The 23,923-nt window shown below is 39.0% G+C and overlaps 1 protein-coding gene across 1 annotated transcript; it reads right to left on the bottom strand.

Moving 5' to 3' along the window:
- Positions 1-8,752: 8,752 nt before the first annotated feature.
- On the bottom strand, positions 8,753-20,887 carry LOC105054638 (uncharacterized). Its single transcript, XM_010936203.4, has 3 exons — positions 20,687-20,887; positions 13,352-13,425; positions 8,753-9,300 (listed from the first exon to the last, which is right to left on the bottom strand). Exons 1-3 carry the CDS (start codon positions 20,796-20,798, stop codon positions 9,253-9,255), a joined length of 234 nt encoding a protein of 77 aa, XP_010934505.1. The 5' UTR covers positions 20,799-20,887; the 3' UTR covers positions 8,753-9,252.
- Between the last annotated feature and the right edge of the window lie 3,036 nt (positions 20,888-23,923).

The following is a 23,923-nucleotide window of genomic DNA, read 5'->3' as shown; positions in this document are numbered from 1 at the left end:
AAAGAACCTCTTGTAAAGTCAGTCTTAACTCGTAGCCTTTTTGACTCGAGTTAGTAAGCCTGAGGGGTGTTCTACACCTAATACCCTAAAGCAAACTAGTTTGGGAGTCATTAGCTTAAAACTTGCTATAATGGTCAATTAGAAAGCTTAAGGGGTTAGGACATTGCACTGACTATATACGTAAAAAAAAAAGTATAAGGAGACTAAAATGTAAAAAGATACTACACTAAGCCACAGTAAGTTAGAGGACTTAAAGAGTGAAGTGGGAAGTTGGCAAAAGAAAAAACTATAGAAATTTCTATGGACTTCACTCAACCACTAGATAGGTAGAATTGATAACCCGATGAAATTCCCTTTGATGATCTAGCCGGGTATCAATTGACTTAGAATTGCCACGATAACTCTCATTTCTAGGACAATTTGGTACATATTATTGATTTATCTATTTTACTCGAACACGAGTAAAAGTTCAAATTGGGAGGTGTGATTAATACGTTAATTATGCCACGAGAAGTATTATACCTGTGCTATTTAATCTCTATTATTTTATTTTTTTTCAAAAATTATCAAGTATAAAGGCCTAATTACAGATCGACTATGTGACTAAGCCTGAGCTCGAATCCAAGTCAATTAGGTGCACATCCAAGTTCTAAGATCACAACACTTGATGGACTAAGCAAATGTGCATAAATTTTAAAATATATTTAATGCAAGGCTTGGCATGTTATGAAGTCAATAGATGGTATGCAAGCTTGGACGTGCATGGTTTTTAGCACACAACCCTCCCAGTGGCTTAAAAAAAAGTGGTTCACATGATAAAAACTGACTTTTTAGATGGGACCCATGTGATTTGGTGTTGGGAAGTTAACTATAAATAGAGGAAGTGGCGCGTGGCTTATGCTGGTATGTGGGTTGGCATGACATGCGACTTTTTGGTGTTGGGATCAAGTGCTGGTAAGGTGCGAGAATTGGACGCGGACGCTGGACCAAGAGCTGAGAGATTTAAATGCATAGCTGACAGGTTAATAAAAGTGGCATCCACGCAGTTTGCGCGTGAGTTAGGAGCTGGCAACGAAGACTTTATGAAGCAGGTGGAACTAACGCGGGAGCTACGGAATAGACACGAGAATTCGGTGCGGAAGCATTTATGCGACTTGGATGCGGCTTGGAGCTTTATTAAAAGGAAAACCACAAGAGCAAAAAAAGGAGGACACGTTGGACACCACCATTCTCCATCTCTTCTTCCATCATTCTCATTCCATATTTCGTCTAGCCTAGCCCTCCAAACATCCAAAAAGCTTCCACCATCCATCACACACCAGCCCTCCTTTTCCATCTCCAACCTTTCAAACAATCCATCTGCTCAATCCCAGGATGTCAGCGGGCAAGAGTTCCATGGAAGGCTAGATTCCTTCAACTCGAAAAGACGATGAAGCTTACAACACAGATATATTTTTTTTATCTTGTATTTATGTTTCATACAATGAAATAAAGAATTATTTTATGCTTCATGCTCATTTAATATTCTTTCTTATTTCTTAGAGATTTGGATTCGACGTGTACGATTTATTCTTTTTACAGATATACCGTGATCTACAGATACGGTACGCGCTAGGAGAGATAGATTGTTACATTTCAAGTTCAAGTCTCTAATTTATGGTTGATTAAGATAATCTATACTCTAGACGGATGAGCCATAGTCCAAAGATATGGTTCGTACCTATCCGAGGTAAATTATGCTGCTTCTTAATTACAAATCTCATCATTACGATATAAAAATAAAAGAAAATAGAATCTGTTTTACATAGTGGATTTTGAATTTTTGAGGTTTCTTTCCTATTCAATTTTCTTTCATGAATTAAACTTAAAATTATTATTTTCTTAGTAATTAATTAAAATCAATCTTCTCTTTCTTTTATTAATTATAAATAATTGTCCGAGATTTCTGTGAAACGATCCTGATTCACCCTAGCTACGTAGTAAGTTAGAATTAGGTTTATTTTTGGTGATGACACGCATCACCGGTCATCCAAATAGAGGGGGTGGAGAAAGAGGCACTCTCATGCCCAACAGTCGGTGGTGATCGCCACCCTCGTTCCACTCCAAAATGGGAGCCCGACCTAGTCAAGAGGCAGGCAGGGCGCCAGCAGCGACGGATGAAGGCCGCATTCGGATTGCTTCAGTAGGGCACTAAGGACCCCATGAAGGAGGTCCCTAGCAGGGAACAACTATACAGTCCAGTGGCCATCCTTCTTGGAAGTATATGCTTTGTGGATACCCCACCAGAGAATGTCACTGAAGCCAATCCCACCCGAGCATAGCACCGAGACAATCTCTGGGGGCCGTGGATCCACACACCCACCTAGCAAGATGGTTATTTTCAATACCTTCCATGCCAACCTAGAGCTTACAAGATGACTCCACTCTCTCAAGCGATCACTGATGGCTCCGATCGGGAACAAATGTTTCGCGACCTGCGAAGAAGCTATTCCACCATACCATGGCAAGTAGAAGAAAAACTTCCATCCTGAGGTGGAAAGGTGAGGAGTCCCCCTATAAAAAGTGTGGCACCCCACAACTACCCTCATTAAATCGTGTTACGTGTCGATTGGAGGTTAATCACAGGCACTGCTTGTGCTGGTGCATATTTAATTTAGGCGTAAAGGGCACAATTGCATCCCTTCGCTCTCCCTCTACTAGGCTTTTGAGGTGACATGCATTAATGCAGGCGCAGAAATGCAGGCACACCCTGAAAATGATGCGCACGTCCCATGAGGGGACTGGCTCTTCATGTTCTCAGCCGACGCACGCAGAATTACTCCCTCCGTCTGACCAAAGCTCAGACTCGGGAGTAGGGGGTATATGTCGGGAGGATTCCGTCCGGACCGACTAAGTCAAGAGGCCAAGGTCCAGCAAGTTAAGGCCCCTTGCCGCTGCCAACCAACGGCTATTTCTACGATCGATCGGTGCACAACTATCAAGCAATCGATCGGTTGCTCCAAGCATACTGAGTGGCGATGTTCGACGGGTTCACCCAACTAACTCATGGGCCTACTTTAGTCGGCCCATATCCTTCCATCGACCCTAGGTCCCGCTTGTGAGCAAGCATCCTAAGACATAAGCATCGAGTGAAAAGCCATGGGGGGCCACCATGCAATCTCGTCGGGTCATATCGGACCGCGTACCCAAAGGTCAAATCCTGAGTGGTCAGTTATCCATAATCCTATTTGGTTGGTCTGGCCCTCGATCGGTCAAAGTAAAAAGAACATAAAATAATTTTGATCGGATGATCTTTGATCGGCCCGGCTTTTAGGGATGGCCTTTGATCAGCCTGATTCTCGATTGGCCCTACGTGGAAGGAATCTTTGTTTGACTTCAGGTGAAAGGCCTATTGGTCGGTCCTTTGCCAATCCTACATTGGATGGTCTCGAATTGACCAAGAACATGAATTCCAACATAGTATACGATAAGGATAAACTTGCCTTTTTATTGACAACAATGATTTTTACAATGAAAAAGAGAGAGAGAGAGAGGAGAGAGAAGACAAAGAAGTGGAGGAAGGCAAGTGCAAAGATGAGGATTCATTGCTCGTCGGAAGAGAAAGAGAACAACTCCTCATCGTTGTTCCTTGGCTGAAGATAGTGAAGGTCTAGCTAAGGCATCATCTTTCACAGATGAAATTTGTAGTCCTCAAAGCCCTGGATGAAAGTGGAGGTGGCGGCGTTGGTAACTTCCTCCTCAAAAGCTGCGAAAGTCTAGAACTTCTCAATGCACCGATCCTGTATAGCCTCGGGGATCCAAAGGGAGGAGTCAGGGGCGCAGACACCCAGGGCGGGCTGTAGCCAACCCCTCCTAATGGGAGCCTGGCTAAGCTAGGGGCAGGAGGAATAGGTGGTGCACCAATGTCGGCGGTAGACGACTGGCCCGGCCCTCTCTTGCTCGCTCATTCGAGTGAGGCCTCCTTCTTGGCCATTGCCCTCCTCTCTTTGACGGCTTATTTCATGGCTTTCCTTGAGGGCATCATGGTGAAAAAAAAAGATAGAAGGCTGCAAACAATGCAGAGGGATCTGAATAGCAAATATTTTCTTAACCATCAGGCCCTTTATATAGGCACGAATGCCCCCACTGGAACCCAAGCACTGGCTTTAGCGACCTGGGTGGTTCTCCAAGCAATTAATGACACGTCACCCTAGTCTTAGAAATCAATTCAGAATAAAGCCTCATAAATCGACTGGTCGCCATGTGGAGAACCCCCATAGGCTCTAAATGCTAGTCTACGTTGATTCCCTCGTGAGTAGCACAATCACCAACATTCTTAGTTAATGCACCATCTCTCAAGATGCCGCTTCCTTGAATCGAAGAGGCCAGTCGACTACCCTTAGAGCGATGCTTTTTGAAGCGCTAAACTGATTGCAATAAGTGCCTAAGGCGGCAAACCCTATTAAGCTCTGAGGATTTCTCATCTTGATAGCCTGTTGAAGACTATTTGTCCAAAAAATATCCGAGCACAATGGCTCGATGATAGCATGAAAGGGTAATATAAGACGAGGAGGAACACAGAATCAACATTTATTTATAGTGTCATGGCTACAAGAAATTCACCTCAATCAAGCAAATGACACCAATGGAGAAACGAAAACTTCACATCTGGGGGCAATTAACTTCTGGCTCCGAGGCTTCGTCGGACCCCTCCTCTCGAATCCCCACATCTTCGTTGTCTGCTTTACAAAGGTGGTGAACAATGGAAGAATCGGCTTCACTCTGACTTTCGTCGGGACTCCTCCCCCATGACTCTATGCCCTCAGAAGTGATCTCACGAATCACTACTCCACGGGCAAGCTGCGAGGAACAGAAGGGTGGAGGTCACCCTCTGAAAGGCCAGAAGGATCAAGCCTAGTGAACAGCATCCTAACTTGATCTCGACATCTCGCGAAGCCGGCCTTGAAGCCAAAGTCGAATATGCATCGAATCCTATCACCGGAGTATCCCAGGGTAGATCTATCGAGTTCCCCTTATGGAAATCCTTGTCTTGTCAAATCCCCGCCGACCCGAGGTCTTACCGAAGTAGGCCGATTCTCCCTCAGCGCAGACTAAGCCGCAATTTGCAGCCAACCCGTACATGGCTTTGACTCAACCATAGCTTGAGGACTTACTACGACTAGACGACTCTCCTGCGGTACAAGTATAAGTGTCGCTACGTCGCTAGGACCTACCTGAGAATCGAGCTCTGCCTTCTCCTATGCCCGCTCGAGATCTGAGATACTCGCCCCTGTGGCATGTAACTCATTCTGAAGTCACGCAACGAGTGCGGCAGATTCCCATTTATCCTCTTCGACTGCTTTCGATGACTCTAGTGCTGAAATCCTCTCCCGAGCCTATTAGAGTCGGCAGCTATGTTGGAGTACCTTGGCAGCCGCATCCCAAGTTGCCCTCTCAGCAACTCCTGACAATCTTTTATACTCTTCGATCAGCTTATTTCTTTTCTCGGCATGAGCTTTATCCTTCGGCCAAACAGCCGCTCGACGATGCTTGGCCTTTGCTGAAGCCTCCTCGAATGCCTTCCTGACCTTGGAAAGCTCTCTCTTCCGATCCGAAGTCTTTTTGATTAGCGCTTTCATCTTTCTCTCTAGGTCGTTGATGCGAGTCCTAATTCGCACAGCAATAGGAGCCAACAAGGGTTCGGTATAGAGAATGAGAAAGTTATACCCATCGACAGCTTGTTGGAAAGACTAGATAAGTATACAGAATGGTACAATTTCTAAAGAAAGAAAGGGGAGTCTATTTCATTAATAAAGATCTTCTTTATATAAAAAGTAGTAGAAATGAAAGTACAAGATACTTTAATTTCTGACCTCGCTTGGAGGATCGGTCAAGCTTTAAGCAACCTTCGATAGGCCAACGGGCCCTACAATTGAAGGAGTTGGCGTCAGGGCAAGGATGTCAGCAATTGGAGATGAGGATACCTCAACAATCGTCGGTTCTCCATCCGATCATCCCTTGGCAACTGTGGGTTCAGAAAGGACGGGCTCCTCTGCAGCTTCTTCCTCATCCTTATCTTGGAAAGAGAGGTCCATCTCAGGGAGTCGAGCAATGATCAGGCATCGGCAATCCTCAAATCCACTCTCCAAGCCGGTATTGTAGGCCTTTTAACCGAATGCAACTTTCATGTCTTTGAATTCCTCAAAAATTTTAAATGCCTTCACCGCAAGACGGCCGACCTCAGCAACCCACTCGTCGGCACTCTTTTCGACCTCGGCGGCTTTCGTCGCCACCTCATATCGCCTCTCCCTCTTGGAGAACAAACTTCTTATCTAGCTTATTAGAGAATGTATCATAATTATAAATAAGCAAACACATCCAAACATATGAAAATGAGAAATATCAAGGCAATTTCAAACAGTTTTTCATAGGGAGTCATAGTATCAATATTTCTTATAGATTTTCTATTAAGAACATAAACTGCTTCCTGTATGTACGCTATCTAGAATTCATGCTTCAATTCTTTGCATGAGTCGTACCGTGGATAGTCTCAAATAGATGCATATTCTTTCTCCTTGCCACACTATTCTACTTAGCAATATTTGGACAAATAAATTGTCCACGTATGCCATAACTAATCAAATAATCAAAAAAAAATTTTGAAACATATTCACCACCTCCATCAATTTTTAAGCAACCAATTTTTAATTTAAAATAATTTTCAACCAAATTCTTAAATTAATAAAATTTCTCGAACACTTCTATTTTTTTTCTAACAAAATAAATCTAAATATATCTAGAGAAATACATGAGCCACCAATCACAAAACTATAACTCTAATACCATATAAAACAGCATGCTACATGAAATAGATCAATCATGTCGATGCAGGATCCAAAACAAATACCAAACAAAGAGACTATTTGCAAAGAATTGTGAGAAATAAATAATTATGAAAGAAAAAATTGAGAGAAAAAAATAAGTTTATTTAAAAAAAATAAAGACCAAAACCTCACAAAGATATCTCACAAAAAAGTCTCTGTACGCATAAATAATCTCTCTTCTCTCTTTCTTCCAATCCCTAAAGAAAATACCAACTATCCCTTTGAATAGAGATCATATGGGTGAGAGTTTGACTCTTATCTGAATTCAAAAAAATAAAATTTACTAAAACATAAACTTTAAACTGAATAAGATAATATATTAAAAATAGAATTCTATTTCAAATAAGGCATAAAAGAGATAATAAATAGAATTTTCTTTAAAATCGGACAAAATGATTCTCAATATTATGATTGTAGTATTGTTTTGAGCAATGTATAAAACTTAGATCAAAGCAGTTAGTCAAACTGTTCAGCTGTTAACTAGTGAGGTCTCCAATCCAAATATCCCTTTAAAATCGAATTGGTGTAAAACCAATCAATTTTTAAAAAAAAAAATTCTCAAAAATATGATTAGAACAGTTGTTCATTTGAACCACTTTAGGTTCAAATGAGCTGGCTAATTCTTATATGAATCCTAGAGAAAGAGTTTAGGGTTCGAGAGATAGAAATGATAGAAGCCTCCTCTTAAGCCCTTGACAACTCTCTGTCACCTCTCGCACCTCAAGGCTCTCTCTTTGTGCCAGTATAGAAAGCATACAAACGATAGTCAGACAGAAGCCCCCTCTCATGTACCATGAGTCCATCTCTCTTCCTCTCTCTCCCTCTCCACAATGCTCACCAATGCATGGTGGATGGTTGGCATGCAGCAGCAATAATTTTGTATTATTGTAGCAATAAGTAATAAAATTTGCTTGAAAATTATTTTTCTTTACGTTTTTTCTGTACATAGTTATAATTTTAACATAATTTTCTATGTATAAAATTAATAGTTAATATAATTTTTATGCTATTATGATGTCACAGTCCGATTCTAGTTGACTTTTTGTTGAATAGGTGATCCATGACCTGGACTCTTTTCAGTTTGATGAAAGGTCCTTTTTAAAGCATTTGTTTTGAGTTTAAACACTTATGCTACCATTTGGCTTTCTAGTGAGCAAGGCCCTTTTTATCCCATCCTATTAGATCTGTTCGGCCGAAACAGTTACTTTTGCTCATAAGTTAGACTACTTACTATAGCTATTGGATCGGACCAGGTTATGGAGCTTTTAACCAAACACAATGGGCTTGATCTCATATTGATATTGTTACCACACAAATCTAACTCAAAATAAGAAACCAAGCCCCAGCCCAGATAAAAAAGAAACATGCTGAAAGCTTAACAAATTTCGATTAGTTCATAAAAGAAAAACCCTCCATTAGACTACTATAACACCAACAGGACTCGACTAATTAATTTATATCCTGGCTAAAGAAGCTAGGTAGGGAAGCATTTCTCTTTGCTATGTCTAACAAGCAATTAACTTATGTTGTCAACACTATAAACAGGATGATAATCCAACACCATAGAGGCACCGGGATTCATGCAGGTCAGCATGGACAGGGAAAACATAGAATTGCACAACGATTCAGATCAGCAGCATACTTCAGCACTGCTCTGATATGATTTAATCACAGCTAAGTCACGTTTAAGGAGGCACAAATTAATGCAGTGTATTGTTTGATGCAGCTTATTGCAGTTAAACACGGTTCGCATGCAACTTTCCCATGATTTACCATATCATGCAAAATAGGCTCTTAAAATAAGTTAGCTGCACATCCAAGAATCGCGTTATCATCGTTCCAACACATTGATACTTTACATCTAAAGGTAGTTAGAATAAACAAGCTCATCAGTGCAATATCAGAAACAATTAGACAAAGCACTAAATCCTCACAAATGGCTGTCTGGTTATCCACATGTGCAACCTGCAACATCAGCCCACTGGAAAGGGCAATCTTAGGTGACAACTAACATGTAACAATTATGAGATTCTAGAAATCCATTCTGCAATAGACTTGTGGTACGGTATCAAATTTTTATAAGCCAGAACAACAATATTGCTCCTATGGGAGGCCATGAAACACCAAATGTCACATTATTCTGTTTCCAAGGATCCATGTAGATTAAACTTGTAAGCGAAATGCAAACTATACATGGAAATATTTTTCTTGGTCATTCGTTGCCGGTGATGTCAGCCACTTGGATACTCCTGGTGCCTGGCTGAAGTTCATCTGACACTATTGCGGAAACATACTGCTTTCTTTCATGTAATAAACAAGTTTGTGGGTTTCATACACCCGAAGACAACTGCGAAAGCTTGTTGAGTGAAAATCTTTACTGCTGTTCCATCTAGTGGAAGAAAGATTTTTTCCGATTTCTTTCTAACCTGGCCTCCCTCTGTCATTAAAGACACGAAAAATTAATTCAGGAATAACTATGAACAGGGGAAATGCAAATTCATATTCCTTTTGTACATTAGTAAGAAAGAAAATAAATGGAAGATGAAGACGCATCCTGAGTCTGTACAATGTAAATTATCTTTACATTATTATGTTTTGTTTCTATGAAATTTCAAAAATATTTCAGACCTGGGATTTAACAAGTTATCCACAGAATCTTAGTATAAAATTTCTTGGATTAGGAGTTCCAACTAAGCTGGTAGAAAAATATTTTTGATAAGGAAAGTCAATTTCTGGTCTCTTTACGTTACTCCATGAATCAGCGTTCATTAATCAGTGTTCTTTACTTCACAGGCATGTAACCTCCATCAGATGGTTTACTTTGCGCATATTCCATTTCACAGTAAAATAAATATGAAAATCTTGTTGCATCCTATGTGTCCACAGTATCTGCTCATTCTGACATCCTTGAGAAATCACATTACAATGATCGACCACATGCCACCAAAACAGCAGCCATCAATCTCACCACTTCTCATCTACACTAATCAAATACATCTTGCACCAACTCTAAACGATGGATGTAGCCCGACAATCTAATAATGGCCTATCAAATCTATTGCTGAAAGATTCGAGTCACTCAACATTGTCTCAAGATAAATGGAGTCTCAGTCTATCCTCGTTTCTATACTACCTAGCAAATGCATTACCACCAGCCTAACAATGAGATGCCATGATATGAATGCCCTTTACAAAGTTCATACTATGGATTTACCCATTTAAGATGACAAGATTAGAGAACACTAATAACTCATAATGTCAGAGCATCCATTCATTAGTAAAAACCTTAGTAACAAGGGCTACAAAAAAACCATATAGAATGAGCGTTAAAGTTATTAAAGTGAGAAGTATGTAAGTTAAACCCAGTGATACAATGTAATCGGAGATCAGAATGTCCATTTTTTCTTATAGTTGTTCTCTCTCTGATCGCTGCACTCCTTGCTCGTGGAGTGGTATACCGACGAATGTTTCAGAACCCACATTTAGAAAAGTTCTGTTAGGTTCTTAGTAGCAGTCGGCGCAACCATAACTACGAATAGGAATAAAACTGCTATAGCTCCTTCCTAAATTTTTTTTTTTAATTCCATCTTTGCACCCTGAAGACAACTTCAGAAGCTTTACTTCAAGTTGGTACTAAAGTTGGTATTTGCAGTCTTTTCATGGCTCAAAAAATAGGATGCATGCAACAGGCTTAGTAGCATGGATCTTCTGCTTAGGGGCCTGCACCTATGATATGTTCCTAGACTTGTCCTCATGTCAACTTCTTTATTTAAAAAAGAAAGAAAGAAAGAAAGGAAAATTAAAAGACCTTCTTCCCAGCCCCCCACACCTGAATATGCCCAGGTCAGGCACTTGGCTTTGCTGAAAATGGTTCTTCAACCCCTCTCAAAGTATAGTAGAGCCATCTGTCATTTTCAATATACATCTTAGGCATGGTTTGATTGGTTGTTTACAAACTTTTGCTGATTTTCTGCAAAAAAGCAGAGGATTAAATCATCCATGTCTTTTAAGGTAAACCAAGAGGCCTTCTTCTAATTGTTTGTGGAGGAAATTATCAAAATGACCATAAATTACTACATCAATGATACTTGAAATAAAAGATGCTGATGAAGGATTGCAAGATATAAGGAAATGCAGCAAAACAGGATCTTTATCTTTGAAGAAATAAACTAAAGGCATGTATAATCATTGCAAGCTGAAACTGTTATCCTTGGGTAAGAGATTATACCTTTAGCAAAAATAAGACTCTCTTCTTTATTTCTTCCTCTATAGTTGTGTTCAAGGGGTGGGAGCCAACCCCCCTCCTTTTATCTCTAGCTAGGATTGAGGTCCAATTAGGAGCTCAGATAGAGAAACAAGAGTATTATGAAGTCCCCAATTTCTCCAGTCCGATATTAGTTTGCTGTGTTCATGATAAATCATTCAGTTTAAAGGAGTCTGACATTTATCTGTTTTCATTCATTTTTCCTGCTTTTATGGTGAGGCTGAATATGGTTCCAATTCCAACCTAAGTATGTAGAGGAGAGCATAACCTAAGCATAAGGGAAAGGTATGCATCTCTTATTCCAAGTTCAAGGGATTGAAACCTGTGCACACCCAAGTTTCTTCATTTTTTGTGTTTTGTACTACTGCTTTAGAATTCTGGAGATGGAGCTAATACAGAGAAATCCGACATCTTATCAAGGTATAAATGATTATTATCAAATTTTTCTCATGTTGGCAAAAAGTACAAGCATAAAGGGTCTCACGATTTCAAATTATACCAGATTGCTACTTCAGTGGTTATCCATTTCCAATTTTTGGTTTCTTAACTGATGAGGAAACAGCGGCAAAAGAAACCATATCAAGGATTCAAGGTCATGGCTTCTCTAACCAACCTGATTTTTTGAAAACACAATCCTAATTAGCATACTCTTTATGGTTCATATCTTCCCCGATCAGCTAATGAGCATACCTGATCTCTGTTTTATGGTTATGTTTAATCATATAATTAGTTGGAAAGTAGTTATAATCCTCGGTCTGAAATTTGAATCCAATAGCCACTTACAACACCATATGAGACACAATCTACTTAGACAATTTAAGATATACCAAGTTTCAGCATTAGATCACCATTAACCACCACATTAAAAACAATCTCTTAAATATCAACTGCCGCCATAACGACCAAGTGTTATCATCTCCACCTTATCAAGTAAACTAAACCTACTCATAGCTTCCAATCTTCTCACAGCCTACATTCCATCACAAAACTTTTAAGTTTATTCCATCACTCCACAAAAACTCAAAGACGCTCCTGTTAACCAAGATCTTAACATTAGCTGCCTAACACCCTGGCAGAGAGTTAGTAGCAGCACAAGCTTGGATGTCCCACCCGGACTCCAAACTCCTTTGCAATTTCCAACTCCTCAAAGAAGATTATCTAGGCTCTGAAATTATATACCTGATATAAACATTGCACACCATATTTTTGTTATAGTAGAAAGCAAATGGAAAAAAAAAAATCAGTCTTAAACCTGATTAGCCTGACTTATATTGTGTATCCAACTTGAACTCCCACTTCTACCATTAGTACAATGCTACTAATGAAGAGGATTTACAATCTCATCTTATTGGTCAATTTGTAAAAGAACTGGCTTCCTCTCACCATCTAACAGGCACACCCATCAAGCACACTCTACCTTATAAGAGAAAGCTTAATATGAATGTAAATCTTCTCAAATACATAATATTGCTTATGTACTTACATATGTACTGTATACATATTCAACCATCAAACTAATAGATATTGCACAATTGATTATAATGCCTAACTAAACAGCTCACCAAGCTATTACCAGGAATAAATATATAGATAAATAAAATAAAGAAAAATAAAGAAAATATATCTCCAAGATCAAAAGTCATAAAAGCTACATATCAGTTATTGGTTTAACTTTTGGTAAATAAACCTACAACCAAGATTTTAAATCCCGTAGGACAGAAATATCCCAATATCTCCATGGAATAGAACGTCCCGCTATCACGTCCTGTCCCAATAGCCATCTTGGTAATGCATCTCGATATATATGCTCCATCTCTCTCTCTTTCTTTTCTTTTTTTCTTTCTTATCTTTCTTTTTCTTCTACCTTTCTTTTTTTCCTTTTTTCATTCTTTTTGTCATCCCTTCTTTTTTCCCTTTTGTTCTTTTTTCTCTTTTCTTTCTCCCTTGTTTCCTTCCTTTCTTTTTTCTCCCTTCCTTTCTTTCTTTCATTTTTCTTCTTCTTCTTCCTTTCACTTTTCTCTCTTTCATCTTCCCTTCTTTGTTCCTCGTTTTTCTATATGGATGGATTTCAAAGTCCCGACTCCATCCCGATCTCGTTTTCTCACAGGAATGGGACGGAATGGCTAGGACACCCCCCATCCCGTCAGGACGTAAAACCTTGCCTACAACATCCAATGCATCAATAAAATGAAGTCTTCTAAACTCCAAGCAATGAATGTCATACCTCTTTCTTCTTGCATTCTTTGTAATCATCAAATTGCTGTTGACATTTGCTCTTGTCCCGATTAGCTTCTAGGCCTAAAAATTTCAATACAAATAATTAATAGGGTATACCATGGAGAAAAAAGATAAAGCAAAGGAAAATGTAGCAAAAAGTGCGTTTCATGGAGAAAGTTGTAAGTCCAAAGAGCGGGTATAATTCCTTCTGACAATTTTTCATAGTATGAGTTTGATCATATTGCCCATCAAGCAATTTAAGAAAACAAGCTGCACAAATACCAATATATTGTAGCCATTTGCTACAACATGCAATTTAATGAACCGCATGTGGAGAGCCAACAATCTATTTGCAATCAAACAAATATTGAAGTGCAAAATGAGAAAGCCAATAGGTTATTAGGGTTAGAATTGGAGTAGGCCATGCCCTAGCTCGAGCCCAATCTGGAATTTTTGGGGGGGGGGGGGGGGGGGGGGCTTCGAGCCACGGCCAAGCCTGAATTTTTCTTTTTCAAAATCCTAGCCTAAGCCCGGGCCTACTCCAAAACCCAAGCAGGCCCAAAATGAATTAGCCCATTTGGGCCAGAAGGTTGGTCCAACTGAATTGGCCTAAAATACCTAGGCCTTGTATAGGTTCAAGGAGCAGGACAGTAGGGAAAATATAAGCATGGGTTCAAGCATCTGGTGACAGCATAAAAAAATCAGATATGACAGCAGATAAGTAGTCATATCACAGATGGCATAAAGCAGTTTAGGAGATCAGTTGGGCATGCAAATCAAGAGGAAGAAGCCGCTCTTCAAGCAACAAGGATACCAAGATCGAGATGAGGATTGCCAGAGTAGAACACCTTGTGAAATTTAACGATAGAATGGGTGGCGGTGCTTACGGCCAAAGCTATTTGTCACAAGGAACAGGTAGAAACCGGTGTAAGTTCACCCAGTAAAAAAGCTATAAATTCAACATGTAGTCGCATGAAAAGGAAGAAAAATAAGGAAAAATAGAAGCATGATTTAGATGTCAAACTAAGATTTGGAACAAAAGGCAAAAGTAAAATGATCCAGCAACATGTCAAAGGGAGACCATGCTCAAAAGAAAAGGCAAGGTCAAGGACAATAAGTGGATGGTAAAATCAAATAAAAAATGATTAATATTAACCTTGACGTTTAAGTCATTAAAAGAAGAAATTGACTTTGTATTGAAGCACAAAAAGTAGCTACCTTGGAACAAAGGGGAAAAGAAAAAGAGGCAAAGACTGTGATCATAAGAATGAAAATAATGTGCCAACTCAAACAAGCCAAATTATGGACCTCAATCCTAAAGAATATCATGATAGTATAGAATTGCCAAGATGACGACAAAATAGAAACTCTCCTTCCCCAATGCCACCGGCACTACAGAAAGATAGAAAAAGAAAAAATGACAGCAACATGAAGAAAGCGCTGTATAAAATTGTGAAAACTCTAAATTGTGGGAGGTGAAAGGATCCTTCTATTGGTAACACCAAAGGGATCTAACAAATAAGCAAAGTGCTAGAACATAATAAAGGAACCTTTTGATAAATCATCAAAACAAAACAAAAGCCTCAAACATTTGGTAACGCAAGATTAGAGGAAGGAGATGTCTAACTATGAATTTAATAAAACAAAGAATAAAAGCTACTAAAGTGGAAAGCAAATGAGCAGAAGGACTAGACTGCAAAGATTATGAAATAGGACTGAAAAACAGGGTTGAGTAGCAACCTTCAAATTCAAATATAAACTATGGACTTAGAAGTTGGAATGTTACATACTCCCAAACAACTGAGACAACAGATCCAATAAGGTTGGGAGGGGCAGGGAATGGATAAAAGACACAAAAGAGGACAACGAAACCTGCGGTGCAAGTGATGATCTCCAAACTAAAGCAACACAATCTGCTATTTTAGTATAATCATAGCAAACACCACATAGTAACTTTGGCACAATGATAGGATATTTGATACTTAATATTCTTGAATTAAGCTCCATCTTTGTTTTTGAGATAGCTAAGACCAAAATATGTGAAATTCAAGCTATTTAGAATTTAAATGAATAGATGTTAGGGGTTTAAAGAACTTTATGACACCCAAAAACAAAGAAATGAGCACAATGTCCATTTCAACATTAAGTAGTAGGTACAACATTCCTAAACTTGGTTGTTGGTATCTGCAATCACTTTTGATGATGCATTTGCCAAAATTGATACTGAAACATTGTTCATTGATAGAGAGTTTGAAAAGATAAAGGTGGGAATGTTCAAGTCAACTCAAAGATCCATCAACACAATAAAAGGCTTAGGTGATGAACCAATGCTTAATGGTCCAAATCATGGTTCATCGAACTGCTGCGGTTTGGATGCTCGATTCAGAATGCTGGCAAAAACAGAACAAGGGAGAAGAAAAGAAAGGAAGAGAGAGAGAGAAGGAGAGGAAAGGAAAGAGAAAGGCCGGCAGTGGCCTGTCTAAGCCGCCAGAGAGCCACCGAGCCTCCGGATCTCCACGATCCTCCATGAGATGCCAAAAGAGAGAGAGATAGAGAAAGAGAGAGAAGAGAAGAGAGGGGAGAGGGGGGAGGAAAAGACGGCAGGGAGGAAACCAAATGGCCACCGAACAGCCCAAACCACCCACGCGGCCACTGCAGGTTCAAGACAAAGGCTTCGCCCTTGTTTTGTTAGATTTTTTAAAAAATCCGATACACACCAATTGCTGGCTTTACCATGCATCGTATTTTTTTTAAAAATCCAATAAAACATGAGTGAAGCCCCTATTTCGAACCCACGATGGACATGGGGATGTTTTGGGCCATCCGACAGCCACGACGATCACTCGACGGCCCTCCAACGGCATCGCCGCTGCCTTCCCCTCTCTTCTCCTCTCTCTATCTCTCTCTCTTCTCATTTTCTCCACAGACTATGGAGCCCGGGAAGCCTTCATGGCCCTCTGGTGGCCACCATCGGCATCTCCACCAACCTCCCTTTCTTTTCCTCCCTCTCTCTTTCTCTCTCTTTTCCTCCCTAGTTCATCCCCTATTTTCGTATTGGTTCCGATCCAGTACAGTCCGGTACGAGGGCATACCAACTCGTAGTGCCGGCCAACCAGCACAGGATCCGATTCCGAGTCGACGATCCTTGGTCCAAATTTTATGTACCAATTTCCAACATTATCATCGATGATGGTCACAGCCATCTAGCAACCACCAAATGAAAACATTCAGAGACGAGAAAGTAGGAAAGAGGTCATGTAGAATCAAAGATTCAATCCTACAATGTAGATTATACAAAGAGCATATATAGTCTACAAAAATCGTTAAAGTTCATGATGATATAGAGCTGGTGGTTTTAGTCTTCAATACCATGAAACTGGAGCATGAATTGGACTGAACAATGTTTAATTGGGGCCTAAAACCAGAATTTATGTTATCACGAAGGATTCACAATGTGCCATGGTGAACAAAAGCAATGTACACTTCATATTGTATAATTTATTTTCATTATATAATCATAGAAAGAATAAAATTCACTTATAGGCAACATATTAAATATGTGCATTGCTTAGCAAGTTAGCATAGTGGTAGACTGCATACATTAGCTACCTTTAGCACATAAAAATTTGAGCCACTCACTTTATAAGGCCCTAAATAAATTTTCATTACATATGCTCACACATCCTAAATAAGTCTCCACCACTTTGTTCTCAATTTTTGCCACCATGATGCCTCCAGTACAAGTCTGTGACTATTGACTACCATACTTCCACTTTAAAATTTTCATCACTTAGTCCATGAGTTTTCTAGAGGAAAAAAAAAATCCTAACAAGATGTTGTATGGAGGTACTAATCCCACCTGCATTTTTTTTTTCTTTCCAAATGAATAAGAACAAATGTATAGAACTTTTATCATCCTGATAGAATAGTAAGAAAATTTCTATATACTTATACTAATACAATAGTAAGAAAATTTCTATATGTTTTTTAAAGGGAATGAAACTAAAGCAGAGGTCAGCGGCTTTGACTACCCATTTTACATATATTGACAATCTAAAAAAGGTCTGAGAAGTGCTAACCTTTGTTGCATTAATCTGATTATTTTTCCCATTTGATCTTCAAAAGGCACAAAATAGCTAGACTAGGACTTCACAGCAAATTTGTTATAAAAATTTTGGAACAAAGTGTATTTATCGAGCTAGTTAGATGTAAAAATCAAATAATATCTGGAAGATTCTCTATTTTATTGGACTTCACACTTCCTTTTGTGCAAAATACTTGCATAAATACACACACAGATGCATAAATATACATATAGATATGTGTGTATATATACAAAGAAGACTGATTCCCATAGTACAAAATTATTGTTGATTTTATGATGCAAGTTTCCAATACGTCCACAAGTAAAATGACAAGCTACTACAAAGATGAAAGATTTTTTGTTATTGGTACAAACTAGTTTATGTGAGCTCTTTAAACTATGGCTTAACTATCTTGGTCCAAAAGAAATACATGCTGCAGCACAGATGTTGAGGCCTTCAATTTGTTAAAGATATAGTCTACATCAGTTGAAGAAGACAAGGAAGATAAGGGTAAACAGTATGGCTTGACAAACTACAAAGGAAAGAAACAAAGGCCGTGAGACAGTGACAGCCCCCACAACTTTTCTCCCCTTCTCATTTCCTTTCTGCCTTCGACATCCCAGCAGCCATGGAAAATTTGATTTTTGAGTGGTGACAAGCTCTAAGAATCTCATTTGTGAAGTTCAGGACCTCAGGTAGACATTTCCTGTATTCTTACATGAATATCAAATCTTTGCTGCAATCATTGCCCACAGCCTCTTCCTCACCCACCGGAGTCCCCACCTCCATTCAATTATGCTCTCTTTGCAGCACAACGAGACCTTGTTGCCACCGAGAAACCCTCATCACTCACCCACATCATTTTCCATCACCATTACTCATGGTTTGCTCCTTTTCATCCCTAAACCCCTTCAATAACTTGTCAGACTAGCTTAGGAAACTTGCCCTCCTAATATCTATGAGGACCCTCCTAGCTGCCCTTTCTGGGTGAGGTATTAGGTCATTTAATATTCTTTTTGTCACCTCTGCCATTATTATGATTTGATGTATTGTGGCTTTAACTTAAACAACCTCTCAGAAATTTGCTCCTTTAGTATTTTAATATCTGTTCTTCATTTATATAGCATGATATTCATTTTTGTGCACCCTAGCTCTACCACTACTATCCAATCTGTGTTCATGTGATGCATAAGCCTGAGATATCCCAAGCATCTGATTTTTGGAATTAAGGGACAAGTGTAATTCCTTGTAGTAAACCTTGCCATATTCCTTTTCCACCAAACTAGACTCTTCCAAGTCTAATGGAGAGCCAACACTAAAATGAATAAGCTCATCATATGGACAAACTAAATTTCAGGATAGGCTCTCAAAGGATGGACATTAGGGGGGCGTTTGGGTGGGGGGAGTGGGGGTCCGGAATCGGAATTGAAATGGGTGACTCCCATTCCAACCATTTGGTTGGGAGGAATCCCATTCCGATTCCGATTCCAATTCCAGGGTGGAATAGGAATGACTCAATCTATATAGAACTCAATCCCTACTCTCCTCTATGGATTCAAATTTTTATTCCAATTTCGATTTCGATTCTGATTCCAGTCACGAACCAAATGTTTTGGAGGATTTGGCCATTCCGATTCCGATTCCAAGCCAATCCGATTCTCATTCCCATTCCGATTTTAGTTACGAACCAAACACCCCCTAGGTTGACAGCCACTAGTTGAAAGTTGAAGATCCTTCAATATAACCTTCTTCACTCAAGTTCGGCTCCATGGTTGTCCATGCATTTGAATGTGCAAAGGCTTTGATGATGATGACAGCAAAAGACAATGATGATGATGACGATGGAGGCATTTCATATATTATATGTCATGATTGATAATGTATCTGCTTAATATGGTCCATCATGCAGTTTGTACAAAATAAATTCAAGCTCAATCACACTGGTATGACTGTAGCTCAGCTTTATATGTTCATGAGTTGAATGATATATTAATTTGGATAATCGATAGTATAAATAATTTACCAAAAACAAAAGGAAAGTTGAAACTTAATAAATATGAAAATACACTATAGATTAAATCCATGTGAAGCTTGGAACGGCCAAAAAGAGGTTTTGTTACTTACACTAGGATGTTCTTTAATAGGAAAACTTATAACTCTATGCTATTTTGACATTTTTGAACTATCATAGGTAAAACACTCCATTTTCAAAACGTATTGTCGTGCCACATCATGTAATCTTCCAATATCCAAAGTGTTGACGCTGCAGACATCGTGAAGCTTAATTGTCCATAAAAAACAGATGCTCTTTGTGGAATTAGTTATGAATGTCACATGAAATTCATTTGTTCTTTGTACAACTATAATCTACACTGGCACCATTTGTCTCTCAAACATGCTTCACAACCATCCATCAAATGTTCCCCTCTTGATCAAGCATGTATGCTGTACATTCAGGATTCCTCCCAGCCACCTATTAAGCATTCCCTCTTAATCAAATCACATGCACTACAAGGCCTAATTGATAGAATGTCCACATGTATCGCTGGGCATACATAACAGAACATAATTTGGTTTAAATCTCTCCTAAGGGCAACTTGCAATCACAAATTTTTCCCTTCTAGTTCTTACTTTAGATAGGTAGTTTTGGTCTTTCAGAATAGGTAATCATCTCATGAGATATTTCTTTATATCATGAAATTTTATCAAGAATGAGTTGGTACGAGCGATTCAAGACCCCAGCCTGTTGAGTAATTTTCCCTTTCCCTCTTTATTTCTTTCTCTCCTCCCCTCTTCCTCCGGCCTGCCTCGGACCCATCTTTCCATCTTGCTCCACATGCCCCACCTCTTTCCATTTTCCTTTCTTCTTTTCCCAATTCATTGCTGCTTCCTTCCACTGCCACCATCAGTAGTCTATTGTCCACCACTATACTGGTCTCAAAACCCACAATAACATCTATCTGAGCAATAAAATAACCAATACGATTCCAATTACAATATGAAAAGCAGGTAACTAAAAAAGTTAACCATCTGACAACAAGTCATAACCCCATTGAAATCCAACAAGCTGTGAAAGCAACACCCATGAATAGCGAATCCAACATACCCAACAAGATATGAATAATAAGATCATAACCTACCAATATAAAATCAAAAAGATGATAAGCAAATAAATTGAAACTTTGACTAAAATCAGCACAAAAGCGAAAAAGGATTTGGGAAAAAAAAAAGCAGAGGAAGAGGTTGCGCGGAGTTACATTTGAGAGAAGCGGTGTACTGGAGAAAGCAAAGGGAGTCCGAGAACCTGTCAGTACTCGGATAAGGACGAGGAGGAGAAGCGGGAGGCGAGATGGAGCGCGACGACGCCATCGTGCCCCTGGTTTTCTCTTCGTCCAGCGGCAACAGCGTCTGGATTGGGCTTAATGTACCGGCCTGTCGGCACCTCGGCTGCGCGGTGAGTCCGACCGAGCCCGGATCTGCGGTTCCACTCACTTTTCATGGTACCAGCACCAGAGCATTAGACTCCGTTCAGGCTGGATTAGGGCTTGATTGACCTGACCTGCTTATCTGGAATCAAGTTGGGCCAATACAAAATCATCACCATTTATCAGTGAGTATCTCGATTCGAAATGAGCTTGAGCCAATCCAAACTGATATGAAAGCAAGGCACCATGTTTCACAACCTCCTTGAATTAAAAAAAAAAAAAATTTCCTAATAACTATTATGCAGCTAAGTGTTAATTTCTAATGCATTTATTATTGTGTTGGTCTACTAAACTTAATGTGAAATGAGTTATCCATTGTGTCTGCATGTCTTTTCATCGTTGTTTTATTGCATTTAGGGTGTAGTTAAGCAATTAAACTATGAACTTGGGCTTGTCCTAGTGGCCATATCGAAATCAAAGATTTTGGGTTTGAATCTTGAGTGGTGCAACCGGAAGTATTAATAATAGTCCGAGTGGATATAAAACTAATTGTGTAATATTGGATTATTTTGATTTGATTGGATCCCAAAAACTTACAGATCAATACAATTAGTCTTAAATCCAATTCAATTTCCTTAAATGGAAATGAGATTGAATTCAGAGCAAATATTTACCACATTTAAAAATGAAACATCAAGCATATTTTGGTGTGTCATCTTTTGAAATTGATTTAGCCCAAACTAATGACCGGGTCTTAGGTATGGAGAGGCTAAGCTTGGGCAATAAAACTAGCTATTTTACATCAACAATTGAACCTTTTTTAAGTTGCCTCTATTTGGCCATATTTAGCCTATTTCTAGGTACATGAACAAATTGCATTTGCAAGGTAATCAAGCCTCCCCTTGCTCGACAATCAAATCCGGCTAATGTTAGTGCCCTAAGTGGCTTATCAACTAAGGACCTTCCAATACTTTGTGAAGGGAGGTCAAATTTTTCTCTATCAACCAATTAATCAATGTTGATTCAGCTGATAGAATTATGTCCATGATGGTTCCAATCTTTGATGCTTTTGACAGATTGGGGTGAATCCTTCCACTAGCTTGTCCATTAAGACAAGCAAATTCTATAAATTATTCTTGCCTGCACCTACATCAACCTAGAGTACTATGGATTTGGAGATTTCACATCCACCCAAGTTGCTTGGAATTAACTTCCACGTTGTGTCATCTTGCATCGGCTTAGATTGCACATGCTGCCTCATTGTAATGTCTAGCCTAGAGTTCAAGAGACCATTGCTCATGTTATTCTAGAACACAAAAAGTCAATATAGGTGTGAAGACTAGCTCCTCTCCATCTCTCCATGAGTTTATCATGCTCCAACCCAATGGCCAATGGTGGGTGTGCAACACATGGCTACATACTCTTAGGATTCAACCTCACAAGACATGGCATGTCTCTTCCTTCAAATATTTACATCACTTTAAATTGAAGCAGTGGTAGAATACTCTAATGCAGTAATTCAAAGAATAATCTATTATTATTTAATGATAATGAGTAAATCAATATCTCCACATTAATATTAATCATAAATCCTCTAATTCTTAAGCTCCTCACTATTTGAATCCAAGCCCTATATTCTGATACCCTAACCTGTTAGCCCAGTAACAAGATATATATATATATAGCTTGGAAGAAGAGTTCGATGGGAGTCTTCTTCCTCAACTACTTCGGATGGAAATCGAACTCAATTGAGGCCAACAGAGGCACTTCTCCACTCTTATTTAAAAAATGATCATTGTCTCTAAATCCTCCACCACTCGAAGCATCGAGGTTCGCCAATCATCACCGCCAAACCATTGCCTACTTCTTTCCTCTCTTCTTCTTGAATCCTGATGGCCTAGGCTCATTATGCTCATCAAAATTAGCCTTGGGATCTCATCGAAAGCTAAGGTAAGGTGTTTGAAGTCTTTTTCTTCTCTAATACCACAAGAAAACATGCCATCAACCAAGAAATCCATTGAAATCAATTAAGAAAAGATCCATTATTTCCAAAAAATATTGTCGATCCTTATTTTCTTTCTTCTATGGTCCCCTTTGACATTGTTCTCTTTTGATGAAGTTCCGACTGAGCCTTTTGTGGCTTCCCCATGACCCCATGATAAAATCATGGCCATTGTTAAGGGGTCTAGCAGTTGGATCTAGCCAAGAATAGCATATGTTTTTCAGCTGTTTCTTTGATTTACCCTTGCTACGCCGGTTAACCCATCGATTTTGGTTGTAAGATATCCAGCGGTGCTGCCATGGCTAGTAACATCTTCGATCAATGGCCACTACTGAGCCTAGGAGGCCTTCCCTATTTTGGGAGGAAGGGAGAGCATGAGCTTCCCTATCTCCCCAAGAAATCAAGGGAAGAAAGAAAAGGAAAAAGAAAAAAAGAAAAAAAAAACAAGAGAAAAAGGAAAAGAAGAAAAGAAAAAGAAAAGAAAAACAAGAGGAATACAAGAAAAGAACTTCTCTCTCCTTCTCTCACCTTCCTCTTTCTTCTCACTTTCTCTCTCTAACATTGATCCAATAAAGGATTTTTTTTCAATGATTTAGATCAAGCTTAGTAAAGAGTCCTAACCTATAATCGTCGGACAATATACTAGCACCAATCCTGGCCAAGATTAAATCTATTAGATATGATCATCCATGTTTGTTGAAGCATTAATATGCAAATTTAATCATGATTTGAAGAACTTTTTTTAATCGGATGGATCTGGATATCGATCACTATTGCTTAGCCTTTGTCAGATTCCACTAGATTTAATTATCTCTGATCTCTATGAAGTCAATTGTATCTTAATCTGATCTTAATCAAATAAAATTATCATGATCGGACTGATCTAAATTGTTAGATATAACTACCCACTAATCTTTTCTATAACAATTCATATCCTTTCTAATTATTGAACTTAATTTTGTATAGGGATACAGTCATCTCAATAAAAACATGTCCAATAGTGGAGATACTGTGATATAATCTATTAATTAAAGATTTTTTAAAAAAAAATAAAATTATATTAGATT

This window comes from Elaeis guineensis, chromosome 12, assembly GCF_000442705.2.
Source record: "Elaeis guineensis isolate ETL-2024a chromosome 12, EG11, whole genome shotgun sequence".
Taxonomy (NCBI): domain Eukaryota; kingdom Viridiplantae; phylum Streptophyta; class Magnoliopsida; order Arecales; family Arecaceae; genus Elaeis; species Elaeis guineensis.
The sequence above is the reverse complement of the archived record's forward strand: the minus strand, read 5'-3'. Positions and strand labels throughout refer to the sequence as shown.

Coding starts and splice junctions, on each gene's coding strand:
- LOC105054638 (XM_010936203.4), bottom strand. CDS start 20,798: ATGGCGTCGTCGCGCTCCATCTCGCCTCCCGCTTCTCCTCCTCGTCCT. Junction 13,426..20,686: donor GTACACCGCTTCTCTCAAAT/GTAACTCCGCGC, acceptor TGAAATTTTTAG/GCCTAGAAGCTAATCGGGAC. Junction 9,301..13,351: donor AAGAATGCAAGAAGAAAGAG/GTATGACATTCA, acceptor CTTTAATGACAG/AGGGAGGCCAGGTTAGAAAG.